The sequence below is a fragment of the Stomoxys calcitrans genome, chromosome 3, assembly GCF_963082655.1.
Source record: "Stomoxys calcitrans chromosome 3, idStoCalc2.1, whole genome shotgun sequence".
Classification (NCBI taxonomy): Eukaryota; Metazoa; Arthropoda; class Insecta; order Diptera; family Muscidae; genus Stomoxys; species Stomoxys calcitrans.
The window spans coordinates 106,684,053-106,704,263 of NC_081554.1; the positions used below are offsets into that span (position 1 = coordinate 106,684,053).

A 20,211-nucleotide genomic window follows, 5' to 3' on the forward strand; every position below is an offset into this window, starting at 1 on the left:
AATGCCTTTAATGTGACACCCATATTGTCCCGATCGCTTCGTTTTTGATTTTGGGTGATATTTTTGTGTTTTATTTTATTATTAATTTTTCTTTTAAATGCTACATTTCGAGTTATTTTTGGTATTTTTCAATGTTAATATCACTTCTTTATTATTGCAACAATAGCTTAAAAAAAGTCGAAGCAGTCAGCGGGAAAAATCCACCTGAAACTAAATCCTTTTCGAATTCGAAATCAATATTCGACTTTTTTTGACAGTAAAAGTCGACATCGACTTTTGGACTTTTTTACACAAAAAGTCGATTAATCGATTAGTCGAAAGTAGACAGATTCCTAGCTACATGTTGTATTTTTTTATTTGACTGAAAATCCAAGCAAAGCTATTAGGTTGATTATAGATTGCAACCCAACTTCAGTTGAGTTGCCAACGTCAAATTTGTTATGGAAATGGCCATTTCTGCATTGAATTGCATACTTTTTACAATTTATTTAGTAGTTAAATGTTCAAAACACTGATATCGAATGAAACTAAAAAAAATTTTCAACTGTATACTAATTTTTATTTCTTGATTTCATATCTGGCATCCATAATCGACCCCTAATTTTTATGTGCTGTTGCTATTTTGAAGTCAGTAATACAAACACTTATGGGTTTTAAAATTTAGATTATTTGTAGTACTCCTACCAAATTGACTTTTAAATGGGGTAGCTAAGTAGACCGGGGGTATGCTAGTTATACATTCCTTTATAAAACTGAAATAAAAAAAGTAATTTTAGAAAAAGAATATACTATAAGCAATTTTATTTCGGTTTGCTTTTTGCTCATATTTTGCTTTTTATTCATCTTGTTGACATCGACACTTAACTTGCAAACATTGAAAGTTTACTTAGCTATAACTAAACGAAATTAAAATTATATATATACATATATATATATATATATATATATATATATATATATATATATATATATATATATATATATATATATATATATATATATATATATATTTGTATACAATGTCAATTTACACAACTAAATATTTATTACTTACATCTAAACTTTTTTATATTACACCAAAGAATAAGAAGTTGAGTATTTAATTATAAGTATATAAGTCCTTAGGTAAAAGTTTTGTTTTTAAAAATATAAATAAAAGTATTATCTGCGATTTTGATACAACAAATATGTCTTCATAGAATGGGGGAGGTGAAGTTGTTGAACTCGTTCGTCTAACTGAACTCGGCCAAGTTCTTGTCGAATTATTCTTCTACATAAATCCATTAATGGTAGAGGTTCCGCTAAAAAAAAAAAATAATTGTAAATTTGCTCGTACAATTACTTATACTTATTAAAGTGTTTAAACTCAAATAATTTAAAATAAAAACAAGGAAGGTCATGCGTTTGCCAACAATCGTCATCAATCGATTTTGATTAGGTTGAGAGGTTTAAAGGAGGGTGCGTACGTTAATGAGTTCCCCTACACTATGGACATAACCCTAAGCCAGTAATCGGCTTGTTGTGCGCTCTAAAAACTAAAAAGTAACCTCGAAAAAGAAAATCTTAATCAGGAATTCCTTGCTACTTACAAAATCCCTAATTGTTTTATGTCTGGTATTCTGTCATCATGCCTTGTATTGTACCTATCTCCGTTAGGCGCGAAAGCCTGGTATTGACGTAGGAAATGCTTCAACGAGTCATCATCTTCCCCGCATGCCCTACACATGCTATCACTTGCCGCAACGATTTTGCATAGGTGAGCTGGTAGTGCTATGTGTCCCGTTATGAAACCGAAAGCCATCTGATATCCTTCTCTTTCATTCCCCCTTAGATATTATAATTCTTACAGACTCAACTATATACAATCATAGCCGAACCGGGCCCGCCTTCTTTTACTTTATATGGAACAAAATTATCGTTTCAATATTTATTTCGACAATTAAAGAGCTTTTAGTGAAATACCATGATACGAAAATAGTATATGTATATCGCTTGACTAACATTATAAGAATATAAATGCCTTTATCTGCATCCTATATGATCTTTATTGGTCTACGAATTCGCTCGAAGGATGTAAGGTCATTAACGTTTGGGTGTTTGATAAACTCTATTATTAAGTCTTTTTTTCAGCCCGATATTGGAATGATGTCCGATTTGGGGGTGTTTCCTTGGGTAAAGTGGTCCCCTAGACACTTGGCCCTACAAAAATATCAGCATCGGGCTCAAATACTATTTATTTAAACCTCATATTGTCATTGGTTTAAGGGAAGTTTATGGGATGAGGCGTCCTCAAACACTTGGCCCCAAAATTTATACTCTTTATGGGGAGTTTTGGAAAAGGGGCGGTGCCCCAAATACATAATCCCACATTTGAATATCAGATTCGTTTTCTGTTCTCAAATACCTTTATTTGAAAGTGGGTATCAATCTCGTACTCTTCTCCCCAATAAATTTCATGTGAGTGGGTTGGTCCCCCAAACACTTAGCCCTATACTCTCAAATATCATTTATTTGAACCCCATATTGGCATTGGCTTCAAAATTGGGTATCAAATTCGTTTTCTAATCTCAAGTACCTTTCATTAACCCTTTTATTGCAAAATTCAGCAAATATGTCTGGTTTGGGGTATGGGCCTTAAAAACTATCAATATTGAGATTCACTCCCTTTAAGACCCAAATTGTCATGGTGAGCAAATCGTCCCATTTGGGGGTTGTTATGGGGGTGGGACGTCCCCTAGGCCGTTGGTCCCGAATTTTGATATTAGATTCGTGGTCTACTCCTAAATAACTTTCATTTAAGCTCCATATTTCTATATTCGTAAACATGACCGGTTTGGGAAGTGTTTTGGGGGATGGGGCGTTCGTTCAGTGACTTCGCCCTTAAAATATATATATGATTTGTGTTCGACTCTAAATTACCTCTTATTACAGTCCCATATTGGAATGGTCAGCAAATACGTCCTATATGGGTGGTGCTATGGTGGTGGGGTGGCCCCATAAACACTTTTTCCCGAATATTAATGTCAGATTCCTGCTTTACTCCCAAAGACCTTTCATTTGAGCCCCATATTGCTATGGTCGTAAATTTGTCCTCTTTTGGGGGTGTTCTTGGGAGGGGCGGCCACCCAAACACAAGATTTGTATTCTACACTCAAATATCTTTTATTTAAGCCCTGAGTTGCCATGGTCAGTAAATAAGTCTTGTTTGGGGGGTGTTATTCTACTCGCAAATACCTTTCATTTGAGTCGCATATTGCCATGGTCGGTTAGGGTGGTCCCCTAGCACATTTTTATTTTTAGGGTACTATATGAGAGCACACAAAATTTCGCTAAAATCGCACCACCCGTCACCAAGATCTGGCTTTTCTGAAAATTAGGGTAAGGGAGAGGGTCCGCCCCCTTCAGATATCAAAAAATGTAGTATCCTATTTTCACCACGGGATCATTATGCACCATCAGTGAAAATTTCATGGAAATCGGTTCAGCCGTCTTTGAGTCTATAAGGAACACACAAACTAACTATTGAGTTCAAAGGTATTTTATTGACTGAAAAAAGTGTTTTTCATATACGAGTACACATAACAACACAACATAACAACGTACATAACAACAAAACATAACAACGTAGTAAAGTAGATTTCAGGCTACTTATAAAACAACTTCAACACTTCCACTTAATTTTGGTACATAAGGCTTCCAAACGTGTCTTGGACAGTGGTTTTGTCATCATATCAGCTAATTGATTTTCTGTCGAAATTTTCGCAACTTCTATTTTGCCTTCAGAAACTTTTTCCCTGATAAAAAAATGTTTGATAGAAATGTGTTTGGTTCTTCGGTGAAATTCCGGATTTTGTGTCTATCGTAATGCCGCATTATTATCTATATGTAATACTGGCGTCTCCTTTAAATTTGAAATTTCATTGTACAACCGCCTAAGCCAAATGAATTCTTTGCAAGCTTCATTTGCAGCTATTATTTCGGCTTCTGTAGTTGATGTTGACACTATTCTTTGTCTTTGACTTAACCAAGATATGGCACCACCAGCATAGACAGCCACTACTCCTGACGTAGATCTTCCTGTCTCTATACAGCCTCCAAAGTCTGCATCACTGTAGCACTTCAAGGAAATAACTAGTTTCCTTTGCTGTTATCTTAAATTCTTTCTTCAAATTATCCATAAATTCTCGTAGTTGTTCCCTGTCTGTTGCTGCGACCAAGCCATCATCAACATACAGTGCAAGTATTAACTTATTTCCATTTTGCTCTCTTTTATATAAACAAGGATCAGCTGAACTTGCTTTCATTTTAACTTCATTTTCTAAGTATTTTCCCATTCTTCTGTTCCAACATCTAGGTGCTTGTTTCAGTCCATACAGGCTTCTATTTAGCTTACAAACACGTCCACTACCATCATTAAAGCCCTCAGGTTGATCCATGTAAATAACTTCATCCAGTTCACCATACAAAAATGCTGTTGATACATCGAACTGCATCATGCAGAGATTTTCGATTGCAACGATACTTAACAGTGATCTTATTGTATTCATTTTTGCTACTGGACTGATGGTCTGATTATAATCAACGCCTTTTTCTTGTTTAAACCCTTTGATAACTAGTCTTGCTTTGAATTTATCTATACTACCATCAGCATTTAATTTTAGTCGATAAACCCATTTACCTGGCAAAGCTTTTCCACCTGGAGGCAACTCTATCAAATTCCATGTATGGTTTTCCTGTAGTGATTCAATTTCGGATTCCATTGCTTTGATCCATTCATTTTTTTTTCATGACAATTCAAAGCTTGTTTATAAGTTTCTGGTATTTCAATGCTGCTTTCTACTTCCTGTACCATCATAACAAAATCCTTATACTTTTGATTTTGAATAAGAGACCTTTCTCGCAATCTTTTGTATATCGGCTCTTCATCTTCGGAATCAGTTTCTCTAAAACGTTTCGTCGATACAGTGTTCTCAGGAACCCTTTCGAATTCTACTGAAGATGATTGATCTTCTTCAGATAATGCTGGTACAACAGGATTATTACTTTCAGCTTGATTCCTTTCTATTTGAAGTATGTCTGAACTATTTTCATTTTCTTCATTTATATCCTCGTCATATTCTGAACCTGGTTCTTTTGTAGGAGGCGCTGGAAGGCTTAATTCATTTGATGAACTGTAATTCAAATCCTTTAACATATCCTTTGACTTCCTTTCGACTTCTTTGATGGTTTACCATCTTCAATCCATTTTCTGCATTCTTTTAGCCAATGCCCCTTCTTTTTGCAGTAATGACAAACGTCTTCCTTCTTTGAGGAATGTTTAACATTTTTTTGCTTTAAATTTTTCTTTGCTTTTACCATTAAAGCTTCTTGATTGTTACCTGAATCTTCGAAATCTTTCCTAAAATTTCTTTCATAGAGACAAATTTGTAAAATTAGCTCATCTATGGATTTGTCTATATCTCTTGTCATCATCATCCAGCTAGAGCGGAACATTTCATAAGACGGTGGAAGAATATGAAGGATTTTGCATACCAAGAGCATATCTGGCAATATATTTTCTCCTTTAGATCTCAATCCAGCATTTAATTCATCCCATAAACCTCTTAGTTTCGCAATATGTGTCGAAGCATCTTGATTATCTTGCCATCCAAAAGAAAACATGTCTGAACATATTTTAAACAATTGGTCTTTTGATGTAGCTTCATAAATGTTCTTTAACGCATTCCATGCTTCGTAGGCATTCTCTTTATCCATAATCTTCTGATATACTTCATCCGTGACCGTGTTGGTAATTATGCTCTTCGCATAACAATTTGCTTTACGGAAAAATTTCTTGTGTTCTTTAATTTGAGACTCGGTAGCTCCATCTTGCAAAGGAAGTGGTGCTTCAACTTTCTTGATTCTTCATAGAAGTCTAGAATATCCCTTACTTTCCTTTTCCATATAGGCCAATCCGCAGGACCTGATAGCGGCTTCAAATTCTTGGTGAATTCCATATCTTTCTTTCTTGAAAAAAAAATCCAGAATTTTTCTTTTCTTGTGAAAAATATTTTTTTTTTTGTTTTTTTTTTACGAGACTGGGCTCATAACCTATTGAGTTCAAAGGTATTTTATTGACTGAAAAAAGTGTTTTTCATATACGAGTACACATAACAACACAACATAACAACGTAGTAAAGTAGATTTCAGGCTACTTATAAAACAACTTCAACACTAACAAACGAACCGACAAACAAGCACAAATTGATTTTTATATCAAAGATGAACAACCGCACTTAATAACTACGAATTCAGCAAAATAATATTTTTTCTCTTTAAAGAATATTTGTTTTTGCATAGATCTATATTATTGTAATTTTTATGAAATTCAATGCATTAATGCCTAAATGAGTCATTAATCGCAATATTTGTACGATAGTACTCAAAATGAAGAAGTTAAAAATTTTGTATTGGTCTGAGCGGTACGTTGAGGTAAATGTGATCCAGTAGAACTCAGACTTCAGGTTTCCATTTAGTATATTTAAAACCAGTAAGTAAGGGCAAAAGTCGGGCGGTGCCGACTGTATAATACCCCGCACCTTCTCTATAAGTACAATATGGGTGCTATATACAATTTTGAACCATTTTTGATGGACCTCGCCGGATGTTTTCTGATTAAACAATCCGTATCAAATTTTGAGCATATATTTTCAAACTGTAATAACTACGATTGACAAATGCAAAATTATTGCAAATTACCCAAAAACCAGACGAACATATATATGGGAGCTATAACAAATTCAGAACCAATTTCGAGCAAACTTCTCAGTCGTCGTTTTGGGCAACCAATGCGCTTACAGTGGCTCTTGAAGTGAAAATCGGGCGATATATATATATATATATATATATATATATATATATATATATATATATATATATATATATATATATATATATATATTTATATATATATATATATATATGACAGATATATCTAAATCTGGGCTGATTTCTATCCACCTGTTGTGTTGAGAGTCGTAAGAAAATACCTCCTGCCAAATTTCGGCTAAAATCGGTTTCTTGGAATATTTCTCGGTTACCAAATGAACATTTTATTGCAATATTACTGCAAATCCGGCGAATCGGAAAATCGAAACGAATCGAAGAGCTTTATCTAAATCTAAATCGATTTCGAGCAAACTTTATATATATATATATGAGAGCTATATGTAAATTAAAACCGATTTCTATGACCAGAAATATCGAGAGACATAAGAAAACACTTCCTGCCAAATTTCTAGAAAAAAAAAGTTTACCCAATGGAAATTTCATTGTAAATATTATTACTGCAAATCGGACGCATATATATACATTAAATCTGAAACGACTTTTTCCAATTTCAACGGATGAAAACTGCGACCTGCACTTTGTACACAAATTAACATGGACAGACAGACAGACAGATCTATTGACTATCTATTTTATCAGATGTAATCATTTTTTATAGGGTGGTAAAGTATTAAATTCCAGTTACGTCCACGTAAGCAAAATAGCAGAACCGTTTTTGAAGATTCAATTGAATTGCAGTGGTTGGATAACAAGTAAAGAAGGGATATATATGCACTTTTTGTTTATGGTCCGATTTTGGCCAAATTTTGTATTTAGACATAATTTGTTGCAAAGAAAGCGAATTTTGAGTGCATATCGGAAACATGCATTTTTTATGCAAAAACCAGTAAGGAATGGAAAAAGTAGGAGGAGCCGTACGTAGATTAGAATAGATTAGATTTTTTTTATTAAAATAATTCATTTACAATGTTAACAAAAAATGCTAGTAGAATTATGAAAAATCTAGTTTTGACATAACATATGTATATGTTATACATCAGATTGGCTTTGTATTTGGTAGATGACATGTTGCATTTGTATCATTCGATTAATTATTCAAGGAGAAAATTCATTTTGTATCAAACTTCTGAATTTCAAACAATTTGTTAAATATTTATGTAGTTGTACGAAGTCTTTGCCGTTAAAATTTCATAATACACATTGGTTGTGAGTATATTTTTACCAAAACAAATTATTCTTTCATGGGCAAAAATTGGACAGATGGCTAGGAAGTGGTAAGTGTGTTCCGGTTCATCTAAGTCGCATATTGCACAAATGCCGTCTGTATGATTTCTAAACGCTCTTGCATTAATATTGAGTAGACCACCTCTGGCTCGAAATATCAAACTCATCATCTTGTATGAGTTCATAACCACAAAATATGATGGAATGTTATATTGGAGATTTGGATATACGTCGTGGAAATGAGACTGCGTAGCCCTTTTCGTCCATAATTAACGTAAAATTAAACCCTCTAATACGGACTTATGCAATGCATCTAGCTTTCGGCCTCTAAGGCTGGAGTCCATAACAATCCCTAGATATGAAGATAAGTCCCTCAGTTTTCTTACCCATAAGGTGCCAGTATCAATAATCTTCTTGGCCACTATTCGGGGGAGCCTATCCTGAGGCATCGAGAGTACTTTCGCCATATAATTGAAGTGCATTTTAAGTGTTTTAGAATACATGCTGGGGAGGCCAGTCTCAAGATGAAACGTATAGTTTGGGGTATTCTTAGGTAGAAATAGGATCTTCTTAAGAAAAAATCTTAAAAGTTTCTCTGCTTGTTCCTAACATTCGAACCCTCAGACCTGAGCACAGTAGAATAAAATCGACTTTGCTGCCGCATCGAAAATTTTCTTCTTCTTCAAAAGTCCAATTCTGTCGTTATGCAAATATCGTGCCCACGTGGCATTTATTGCTAACTTTTATACATCTAATTTATTATCAAGATGTTCTTGAATGACATATTATAGGTGAGGGTAATCCCAAGATACTTATATTCATTTACTAACACTATGGGATGAGATCCATATGACCATTGCTGATTTCTGTCGATTTGGGTGCCCCTCCTGAAAATCATAATCTTAGATTTAGTTAGATTCACCTCCAGACCCCATTCAAGCAATAATTTTGGAGAGCATCTGTCATGTTCTGCAGCTGTAAAGGGGAGTCGGCCAGCAGGACTATGTCGTCTGCGTACATAAGCAGCTTGAATTCCATATCATCAATAACCCAACCGGACGGCAGTTCTTCGTGCGTGTCGTTCAAAAATAGTGAGTACAGAAGGCGGCTCAAAAGGCAACCCTGTCTGACTCCCTGAGTCACCTCGAAACTATCCGATAAAAAAAAGACTAACATCCCACACCTTACTTATATTGTCCTGATAAATCATTTGAAGTATCCTTACCATTCTCGATGAGAGGCCCATGGCTGTTAGCTTGTAGAATAAAAAGTTACGGAATCCTGTCGAATGCGAACGAAAAATCGACAAAAAGTGCATACGTTTTTCTTCTTATGTTGAAATTTATGTGTACCAGGTTAGTTAGAGTAAAAATGTCATCCACGGTCGAGTAACCTTTCCGAAATCCAGCCTGGAACTCGTTCATCACACCCTTATGGCTTACCCAACTATCAATCCTACTTAGTAAAATACCCGTAAATAGTTTATACAGAGTGTCCAAAAGCGATAAACCACTATAGTTGAATGCATCATTAACGTCGCCTTTCTTGTGCAGAGGTATAATAATGGACCTACGGAACGCCACGGGAATAGATTCTCGTAGAAAGATAAAATTGAAAAGTTTAAGAACCTCTTGAAGAAATATATCCGGAGCATATTTGTACAACTCGAAAGGGATCCTGTCGAAACTTGGAGCCTTGTTAAGTTATGCGTCTCTTAATATCAATAGCAGTTCTCTCATTTCAAAAGGAGAGTCTAAAAAAGGATCAATAAAGTTTGGCGTTGCCCAGAAAATAGTAGCTTCTTGTACATCCTCAACCAAGTGGGTACAAAAATGGTTTCTAAAGGAGCATGCGTTCAAATTGCTGCCAATTCTAAAGGGTTTGTTCCTCAAAACATTGACCAGTCTCCACCAGTCGGCCGAATCTCTCACCTCATTCAATCTATCAATGTCCGAACTCACCAAAGATAGTTTTTTTCGTTCACATAAGTTGCTGTAGGATGTCTTACTTTCCACATACTGCTTTCGGTAAATCGAAATATCATATCTACGATATAGACCTAGCATCGCAAGGATTCGTCGCCTTGCTGCCTCACTCAGTGCGCGTCGAACCACCTGTTCTTACTTTCAAAAAATTTCCTATTACCTGATCCACCAGCAGATTCATAGATCTTGGTCAACAGTATGCTGACCTTTTTATCAATATTATACTAGAAGAAACAAAGAAGTTTTCTGCCTCTAGTCTCACCTGTTTCGTCCTTGGACTTACGGTCAGCAGTAATATTCGCCTACAATGAGGGTAAAACATCCTAGGACTGTTTAGCTTCAAATTGTACATTAAAATCACCAATAATACAAAATGAAGATGGCCTTAACTCAGATAGAAAACTTTTCAAGTTCAAAAAGTTATCTACCCAGTGGTAGCAATTCAAATAGAGCAGTATAAATACGAGAGAAATATCACCAAATTTAGCCGATAGGATTATGTTCGATGAGTAGTTATGAAACTACTTGCTCACCGGCATTGAGTAGTTTGGCAGCATCAATCCACTATAGTATGTAATCTTTAAAGTAAGGAGTAAAGTTTATCTGCAGAAATATGAGTTTCAAATAAAAAGAATATTTCAAATTTGTTTATATATGAGAAAAAATTTTCAAAATTAGTTTTACTACTTATGTTAGCTACGTCATAAGACACTATCTGACACACTTCTAATTGTTAATCTACATGATTTCTGTTGTTGCTGTTGCGCCGACTGTATAATACCCTACACCTAACCTATGAATAAAAAGTGAGAGCTTTATCTTATTTTAAACCAACTTTAGTGGACCTCGCCGGATGTTTTCAGGTGGGTTATTTTACAATCCGTGTCTCATTTCGAGCTAATATGTTCAAACTGTAATAACTACAGTTGACAAATGACAACATTAAATTATTATATGGGAGCTATATCTAAATCTGAACCGATTCGTATATATGTTGTGTTCTATTTTTCGTCTGTTTGTTGTTATTGTAGCAGTGTTATATACTGAGGCTGCAGCCATTGCCGATGAAGGAATCCATCAGGTCAATCCGGTATGTACAACCGGCTGCCATGGGATTCCGTCTGCTTGATCCAGTTGAGTGTCCAGATCAATGAACTCTGCGACTAAGATGGGGTGCGTCCAGAGGGATTTGGGTTCGAGCCGAGTGGGTCTGGCCGGGCAGTTAAACAGGTGACGTGTGTCGTGCGGTCCCTGGTCACAATCGGGACATATATCTTGCACATCGGCGTCAAACCTTGCTCTGTAGGAGTTGAGGCGGCCGCATCTGCCGGATCGTAATTGAGTAAGAGCTACTCTGGTTTGCCGGAGGAGGTCAATTTCTTCAGGCGCAATGGGAGGTGATCGTTCTCCAAGGATTACATTCACCAGATGGATGTGACCCACATCATCCCCACCTTGGGGAACTCCTTGTTTCACTCTAAGGTGTTTCGACTTCTTATCCCTAAATTCCACAAATGACTGGCGACCACACAGATAATTCGCGACCCATCAGTTCAGGCCTGGCTGGAGGGACGTGTTAGTGATGTCCTCAAATAGTTTGGCATGGCTGACAGCATCGAAGGCCTTCGACAGGTTCAGCGCCAGGATGACCGTCCTATCAAATGGCCTGGGCTGATTGAAGCCACGGCAAATGTGTGCGGTGATGGCATACGGACCAGTTGTTATGATATGCAGTCTTCGAAATACATGTTGATGCTCGGCGAAGGGAAACTCTCCAACGAAGCTCGGGAGGAGTAGTCCCTAAAGCGTCTTGGCTACTGGTGAGAGAAGTGAGATCGGTCTGTACGACTCCCCCCTACCCTGATCCCTTCCAGGCTTCAGTAGCGGGATCACTCTGGTCATCTTCTAGACATCGGGTACTATAAGAGTGTTCAAAGACAGGTTGAGGACAGTCGTAAGGGTAAATCCAGATTCTTCAGCATCAGTGTAGGGATTTTGTCGGGGCCCAATGCCTTGGATGACTTGGGGCCTCGGATGACATTTGTAACTTCGCCCACGGTAAATTGTTATGACTGCCCATCGGGTCGGAGACCACGGATACGGCGAATACCTCTCCTCCTTTCCTTGTCACTCTCGGGATGCACAATATATTGACGGTTGAACAACATGGAGCATTTCTTCGCATCAGTCACGGATACGTCGCTAAAAGTTACTGAGCTCCTGTCATCCCGTCTACTGGGGCTCAAGAGTGACTTAATAGTAGATCACAGCTTGCCTAAACCGCCTCAGTTACATTGCTCCAAGTGTTCCAGCCACAAAATCCTCTTATGTTCGTTCACTACCCCGTTTATTTCCATATTCTGCTCGCTGATTCTGGGGTTAGTGGGGTCCGTACAACGAATTCGTTCACGCTCGTCTGCGAGTACCACTGCCTGCGCCGGAAAATTGGGTCGCAATTGGGGTATTCGACCGGCTGGTATAAAGCGAGCGGCTGCTGCGTTAATGATGTCTCGTAATTTCCTCTCGGCAACTTTGTGTACTCTCTGACGCCAGCCCAATCGTCCTTCTTCTGAGTGATAAACATCCGGTGCTCAAAGGTTATGAAGTCGGGTGGTCGGTCGATGGCGAGAATTATGCTGGAGAGTTGCTTCACCTCCTGGCGAGTTGCTTCACCTCCTCTTTGATGCGAATTAAAGTGACCTAGAACCAGACGATTATGGCCAGATAGTAACCCACCTATTTCGGGTTTGTAAGCTTGGCTATAAATTGGCACACAGCTACCATCCTGCAATACATACACGTTGTATAGCTATATCTTGGCAGTACCGGACCTGACTGCTATCCCCATGTACTCCATGTAGTGGTCACTAGCGCCAGTCGCAGGTATTGTGTATCACAAAGGCCAATTTCCCACCTCCATTCCTTAAGCGATCGGAAACCTCTTTCCTTCCTTCCAGATTTTCTATCGTCGCCTTGATTGTACCGCGATGGTATGAGCTGCTCCCATCCTCAATCCATTCTCCCATCGCCTTTAAGTCTCATAGCAGCCATGACTGCCTCACACTTAATCTGTATATCAATGGGTCGGATATCTCCATAATAATAGTCCCCAGTGCCCTAGTGGGCGTGGTCCTCCGACTATGCCAAGACATGTTCTCTGAACCTGTTGAATTATGCTAACGTTGCACTTTTGTCCATCGCAGTTCTCCAAACTACTGAGGCATAAGTAAATATTTGTTTAATCACGTTCCAGTAGATCCTGTAGACTATCTTCGGATTCAGGACCCATTTCGCGCCTACGGCTCTTCTACATAGTGTCCAACATCTGCGAGCTTTCTCAGTACGTTCCTGAATGTGACACTTCCAAATAAGTTTCCTATCCAAGATCACTCTTAAGTATTTGCCCTTGTCATATATCGAAATTGTTTTATTGACGAAACGTGGGGTGTCAAATTGACCCACCTTCGTCTTCCTCGTGAAGAGCATATTTCAGTCTTCTCTGGGTTAGCATTAAGACCCTTGGATCTAGCTCAGTTATATGCCATAGGCAAGCCTTTTCGGCTATTCTGCATAGCTGGTTCAGATCCTTACACCTAAGAAGTATTATTAATAACATCGTCTGTATAGCAGACGCGTTCAAATCCTCCATTATCCTAGAGGGGGCATCCTCAATTACCGTGCAAAACGAAGAGCTTTCAATCTGGTCTGGTTTGCCCGCTGGTCGTCACCTAGGGGAGAATGCCATGAAATGTAATGCGCATCAATCTCCTACAACCAGACGATTTCAGCCAGACAGTATCCCACTTATGCCCGGCTTGTAACCTTTGTTCACAACTACCAACCACCGGTACGAACACGTTGTATAGCTATATCTCGGCTGTACCAGACTTGCTATCCCCATTTACTTCATGTTGGGGTCCCTAGCACCAGGCGCAGGCGAGATGGGTCTGTACTGCGCGATATGGTATATCACGAAGGCCATTCTCCCACCTCCATTCCTTAAGCGAAGGGATCCTTACGTAGCACATTGTATCCGTGACAACTGTGCAAGCTGCAGGTGTCGGTCAGCTTTGTCTCCTGGATCGCCGTTTATCTATGGACCCCACTAACTCCAGAATCACTGAGCTGAATCTGGAAATAAACAGGCTATTCAACGAACATAGGAGGAATTTGTGGCTGGAACAATAGGAGCAATGTAAATTAGGCACCAGTTTACGCAAGCTGTGTTCTACTGTTAAGCCACTCTCGAACCCCGGCAGACGGAATGACAGAACCTCTGTCACTTTTGGCGAAATAACCGCGACTGATGCGCCAGATTGTTCAACAGTCAATTTATTGTTCATCCCGAGAGTGACAGGGCAAGGAGGAGAGCCATTCGCCGTATCCGTGGTCTCCGAGCCGATGGACAGCCATCACAATTTACCGTGGGCGAGGTTACGAATGTTATGCATGGCGCCAAATCATCCAAGGCGTTGGGCCCCGACGGAATCTCTACATTGATGCTGAATAATCTGGATTTTCCTGAAGTTGAGTAACTTACAGTCCTCAACATGTCTTTGAACACTCTTATAGTTCCCGATGTCTGGAAAATGGGCAGAGGGATCCCGCTACTGAAGGCTGGAAAGGACCCGAGTTTGATGGGAGTCGTACAGACCGATCTCCCTTCTCTCACTAGTAGCAAAGACGCTTGAGGCATTACTCATCCAAGCCTCGTAGGGGAATTTCCATTCGCCGAGCACCAACATGTATTTCGAATTGCATGCCATCACCGCACACATTTGCCGCTTCAATCAGCCCAGGCCATGTGATAGGACGGTCCTCGTAACACTGAACCTATCGAAGGCATTCGACATCAGCCATGCCAAATTATTTGAGGACATCGCCAACACATTCCTCCAGCCAGGCCTGAAACGATGGGTCGCAAAATAACTGTGTATCCGCCAACCATTTGTAGAATTTGGTGATAAAAAGTCAAAGCACCGTAGAATGAAACAGGAAGTTCCCCAAGGTGGGGTGATATCTCTGGCACTGTTTAACCTCTAACTATCCTACAAAGAAACCTTGTTGACCACATACAAAGCATGGTAAGTTATGCAGCGCCAGTGTGGTCTCGCCAGCTTTGTGACGCACAGTGGAATAATATTCAGATCTGTCAGAATGCCGCCCTCCGAACTGCGACGGGCTGTCTTCTCACTTCTCATGTGAACCACCTCCATCAGGAGACAAAGATCCTATCAGTGCGAAGACATAACTACACAGACCATCCAAATCATATTTTTGTGGATAGATATCCACCACCCAGAAGCCTTAAGGTAGATCGACATGATCTAGAGCGTGAGGTTCAGCGCTACAAGAGAGAACCTCTAGATCAAGCGGCATATCAAGCAGGTCTAAACAACATTCATGCAGACACAGTAGCAGATGCGTTAAATGGCTACCGGGTGAATGTAGTCCTTGGAGAACGACCGCCTCATATTGCACCTGAAGAAATTGACCTCCCACGGCAAACCAGAGTTGTTCTTGCTCAATTACGTTCCGGCAGATGCAGCCGCCTCAACTCCTAAAGAGCAAGGATTGATGCCGACGTGCAAGATGTATGTCCCGATTGTAACCAGGGACCGCACGATACACGTCACCTGTTTAACTGCCCAGTCAGACCCAGAGTTCCTGCGGCTTGATATTCAACAGAATCAAGCAGACGAAAGATAGAACACAACAAACTGCTACAACGACACAACGACGACGCTTGTGACCCACTGCTGTCTATGTTCGCATAGCACCTTGCAACATATTCAGTGTGATTATAGTCCCGTAAGGCCAGATTATACTGACGTAAGGCCAGAGCAAGATCGAAAATGTACTTCACTCCATACACCTCACCGACCGATGGTGGAGGGGGTTATGGCAAGACGAACAGAACCAGAATTCAGGGTTTTTTCAATTCCGACACGGACCAAAAGCTTACGGAGAAGGCACTCCGGGATGTGCCTCCTCCTTGACGAAAAACGGACGAACACGTACACTGAGGTGGCACCCTTGTCGATGAGTGTTAAGAACATAGAAACAAAATTTATGCCATCAATTGAAACAAACATTTTAAAAAATGCGTCAATATAGGTCAATGAACAAATCGAGTCATTGACCATTTTCGGCAACTCAGCAGTTATGCAAATGCATTTGCATAGCACATACGTAGAGTCAATCAACTCAATTTAAATCTGCATGCGTCTGCATAACTGCATTTAGTTCTTGAGTTTGCTTTTACTTCTTTTGATTTAACTTTCGTATTAATAAGCATTTGTCTTTAAGCCCATTGTTAACTGTAAGAGTATATAAGCTCAAACAAAATAAAGGCCATTTGGCAATCTATTAAGACAACCCCATGTGTTATTGCTTGCCCATTTTTCTACTAGTTACAAGTGCTAGGAGAAAAGATTCAGAAATTCAAGAAAGGAAATAGTGATAGTTTGGATGCATCGTTGAAACTAACAACCACTACCCCTTCTTAAATTGGCATTTTGGTGACCCCCTGACAATACGTTATAGACATTTGAGTTTCCCCCCACCAGAGGTAAGGGACTTTAAATGCTATAATACGGAACACGCACCGACACTTCAACCAACAGGCACCAATTGCATTTGGTGACCCCCTGACAATACGTTATAGACATTTGAATTTCCCCCACCAGAGGTAAGGGACTTCAAATGCTATAATACGGAACAAGCACCGACACTCCAACCAACAGGCACCAATAGCATTTGGTGACCCCCAAACCAAAGAAATAGGCATTTTTGAGTTTCCCCCCACCAGTGGTAAGGAACTCCTAAATGCTTTTAACTTCATCGGACGAACGAACATTTTCATAATATTTAGGCGCCATATATTTGGTGACCACCTCAATCAACAGACACCAATAGCATTTTGGTGATACCAGTCCGCATTGAACACGTATCCGCTGCACCATACATTTGCAACAAAACAGTCGAAGACAGTTTACATCAACTGCACCATATACTGGCAACAAAACCGTTGAAGGCAGTTCACATTTGGACAGACATAACTCAAGCTGTGGTCTAATAAACGATTCTACATCAATCAACAGAACTCGGTCGAGAAGGTAGAACGATGTCCAATCTACAACAATGCATGGCACAGCAGAGGGAGAAGGCATTGGAGATCGAGAAATCGATAGCCAATATTAAGAAGGCCCCCCATGATCGTAGAACGTTGGAATTTTATGAAAAAAATCGGAAGAGTTGACATTCCTGTGGCAGCCATTTGAACGAACAGAAAATGCTATACGAAATGACCCAACGCTGTCGGCTGATGATCCTTACATAATGGAGAATTTACACACATCTGTGGGAGCTACGTATAGTGCCGCCGTGACTGACATTGAAGAGTGCATAAAGATCCTAAGAGCCAAACCATATAAGCCATTGCCATCAACAAGAGAGTAGGTGAACGAGAACCCACCAACTTTACAAATTCAGCAATAGGAGTTTAACCCGCATCAAGGGATAACTAGGAAAATAAAGGCTCGGATGACGGCCTTAAACCGATTCCTGCAGGGTTTGACATCGGTGGAGGACGGCAAACCAATACAATTCTAATCCATCAAGATCGAGACAGTCAAAGGCCTGTAGCTTTAAATACAGAACCTTTACGATGAAGTATGGCAGCATCTGGAGGATCCATCGCAATCAGGTCTTGACCAAGAGGAATATTATGCCTTAGAAGATTCCGTTCAACACCAAATTAAAGGGTGATTTTTTTGAGGTTAGGATTTTCATGCATTAGTATTTGACAGATCACGTGGGATTTCAGACATGGTGTCAAAGAGAAAGATGCTCAGTATGCATTGACATTTCATCATGAATAGACTTACTAACGAGCAACGCTTGCAAATCATTGAATTTTATTACCAAAATCAGTGTTCGGTTCGAAATGTGTTCATTCACCGTAACGTTGCGTCCAACAGCATCTTTGAAAAAATACGGTCCAATGATTCCACCAGCGTACAAACCACACCAAACAGTGCATTTTTCGGGATGCATGGGCAGTTCTTGAACGGCTTCTGGTTGCTCTTCACTCCAAATGCGGCAATTTTGCTTATTTACGTAGCCATTCAACCAGAAATGAGCCTCATCGCTGAACAAAATTTGTCAAAATTTGAACACATTTCGAACCGAACACTGATTTTGGTAATAAAATTCAATGATTTGCAAGCGTTGCTCGTTAGTAAGTCTATTCATGATGAAATGTCAAAGCATACTGAGCATCTTTCTCTTTGACACCATGTCTGAAATCCCACGTGATCTGTCAAATACTAATGCATGAAAATCCTAACCTCAAAAAAATCACCCTTTATAAGGCTTTCTGTAATGGCAGACAAATATAAGGAACCAGTTACATATAGACAGTCACGGGCAATCAATTCAGTGCCACTACATGCATTACCACTTCCAAAGGTAACAATCCCGCAGTTCAACGGCGACTATTTGAAGTCGAATGAATTTTATGAACTATTCTCGGAGATGGTATTGTAGATAGGCAACTGCTGCCCAACGTACAGAAAATATAGTACCTGTAAACAAACATTTCTGGAGAAGCAAGCAACCATATAAACCAACTGACATTAATAGATGAAAATTACAGAACAGCTTGGTTGTTCCTGCAGGAGCGTTACAACAACAAAAGGGTTTTAGTGGCAACATTAGTTGAGAAGATCCTAAATCAACCAACGGGGACATCCTCTGCAGCTAAAATCAAAGATTTGCACGACACCACGAGAGAATGTCTGTGGGCACTGAATAATCTGGGATTGATACTTCCTCTGGGACGCCATACTGCTGACATTAATGGTTAAAAAGATGGATCGTAACCTTCACATTAGGATCATGCAAGCACTCGGTAAACAAAAGACAAACAAACAATTGATGAATTACTATCTTTCTTAGAATTCCAGGTTTAATTAATGGATTCTATTGTAGTCAAGGATAAACCGGCAGGACAACAGTGCTGGACTCAGGTTCTCAAGTGAATATTGTAACGGAAAGGCTAATTCGAAAGTTATCTCTCTCACCAGCGGAAGCATCGCTATGCATTGATGGAGTTGGAAAGGTCCAGAAAAGAGCAACTCATCGTATAAATGTTGAAATGACATCAAGAGATCATTGTTTCTCTGCAAACTTGGAAGCCTTCGTCTTACCAATTATCATTCCACCACAACCAAACCAGAACGTTGACGCTTCCACATGGAACATTCCAAGGAACATTCATCTAGCAGACCCCAATAGATATTCTACTTGGTGCTGAATTTCACTTTAGTCTCACGCAACCTGGAACTATAAGACTTGCTGATGATTTTCGAACACTTCAAAATACTTCACTTGGCTGGATCGTCGGTGGACAAATCCGACAACACAACATTGACAGTCAGTCAAAAGCACCAACGTGTGCAATATTTGATAGTGAAACATCACTAGAAACTGCGATTGAACAACTTTGGAAAATGGATGAGTTCGGATCCAACGAAAAGGTATTATCTCCAGCAGAAGATCAATGTGAATCTCATTTCGTGCATCATGTGCAGACTAGCTTAGACAACCGATTCATCGTCAGCCCTCCATTTCGCGAAAACCCTCAGGCACTGGGTCAGTCGCAAAAATTTAGCCTACAATCGATTCATCAGCCTTGAGAGACGATTGCAAAAAAACCCGGAGATACGTACACAATACGTACGTTTTATGCGCGAATATGAAGAATTGGGCCATATGCGGAAAGTTGAACTAGACAACCTGATGGATCCGAAGTATTTCATTCCACATCATTGCGTGCTGAAACCCGACTCAACTACAACAAAACTTAGAGTGGTGTTCGACGCATCAGCGAAAACATCAATTGGATTATCCTTGAACGACATTATGTACACTGGGCCAGTCGTGCAAAGTGATCTGTTCTTAATTCTACTCAGTTTCCGATTGCCGAGATTCGTCTTCACGACTGACATCGAAAAAATGTATAGGCAGATACTAATAGATTCCACCAATCACCAATATCAACTGATAATTTGGAGGGAAGATCCAGTAATGCCGATTAATTACTACGTGCTCAATACAGTGACATATGGCACAAGGGCAGCTCCATACCTCGTTACCAAATGTCCGCTTG

At 39.4% G+C, this 20,211-nt stretch overlaps 1 protein-coding gene across 2 annotated transcripts in view; it reads right to left on the minus strand.

Annotated features, from left to right (window-relative positions):
* Positions 1-1,026: 1,026 nt before the first annotated feature.
* LOC106092942 (protein gustavus) overlaps positions 1,027-20,211 on the minus strand; it is a 93,546-nt gene continuing 74,361 nt past the window's right edge. For both annotated transcript variants that reach the window (XM_013259895.2, XM_013259894.2), the window contains exon 3: positions 1,027-1,301. In XM_013259895.2, the coding sequence (XP_013115349.1) occupies positions 1,162-1,301 (140 nt within the window). In that variant the 3' untranslated portion in view covers positions 1,027-1,161. The remainder of the gene's footprint in view (positions 1,302-20,211) is intronic.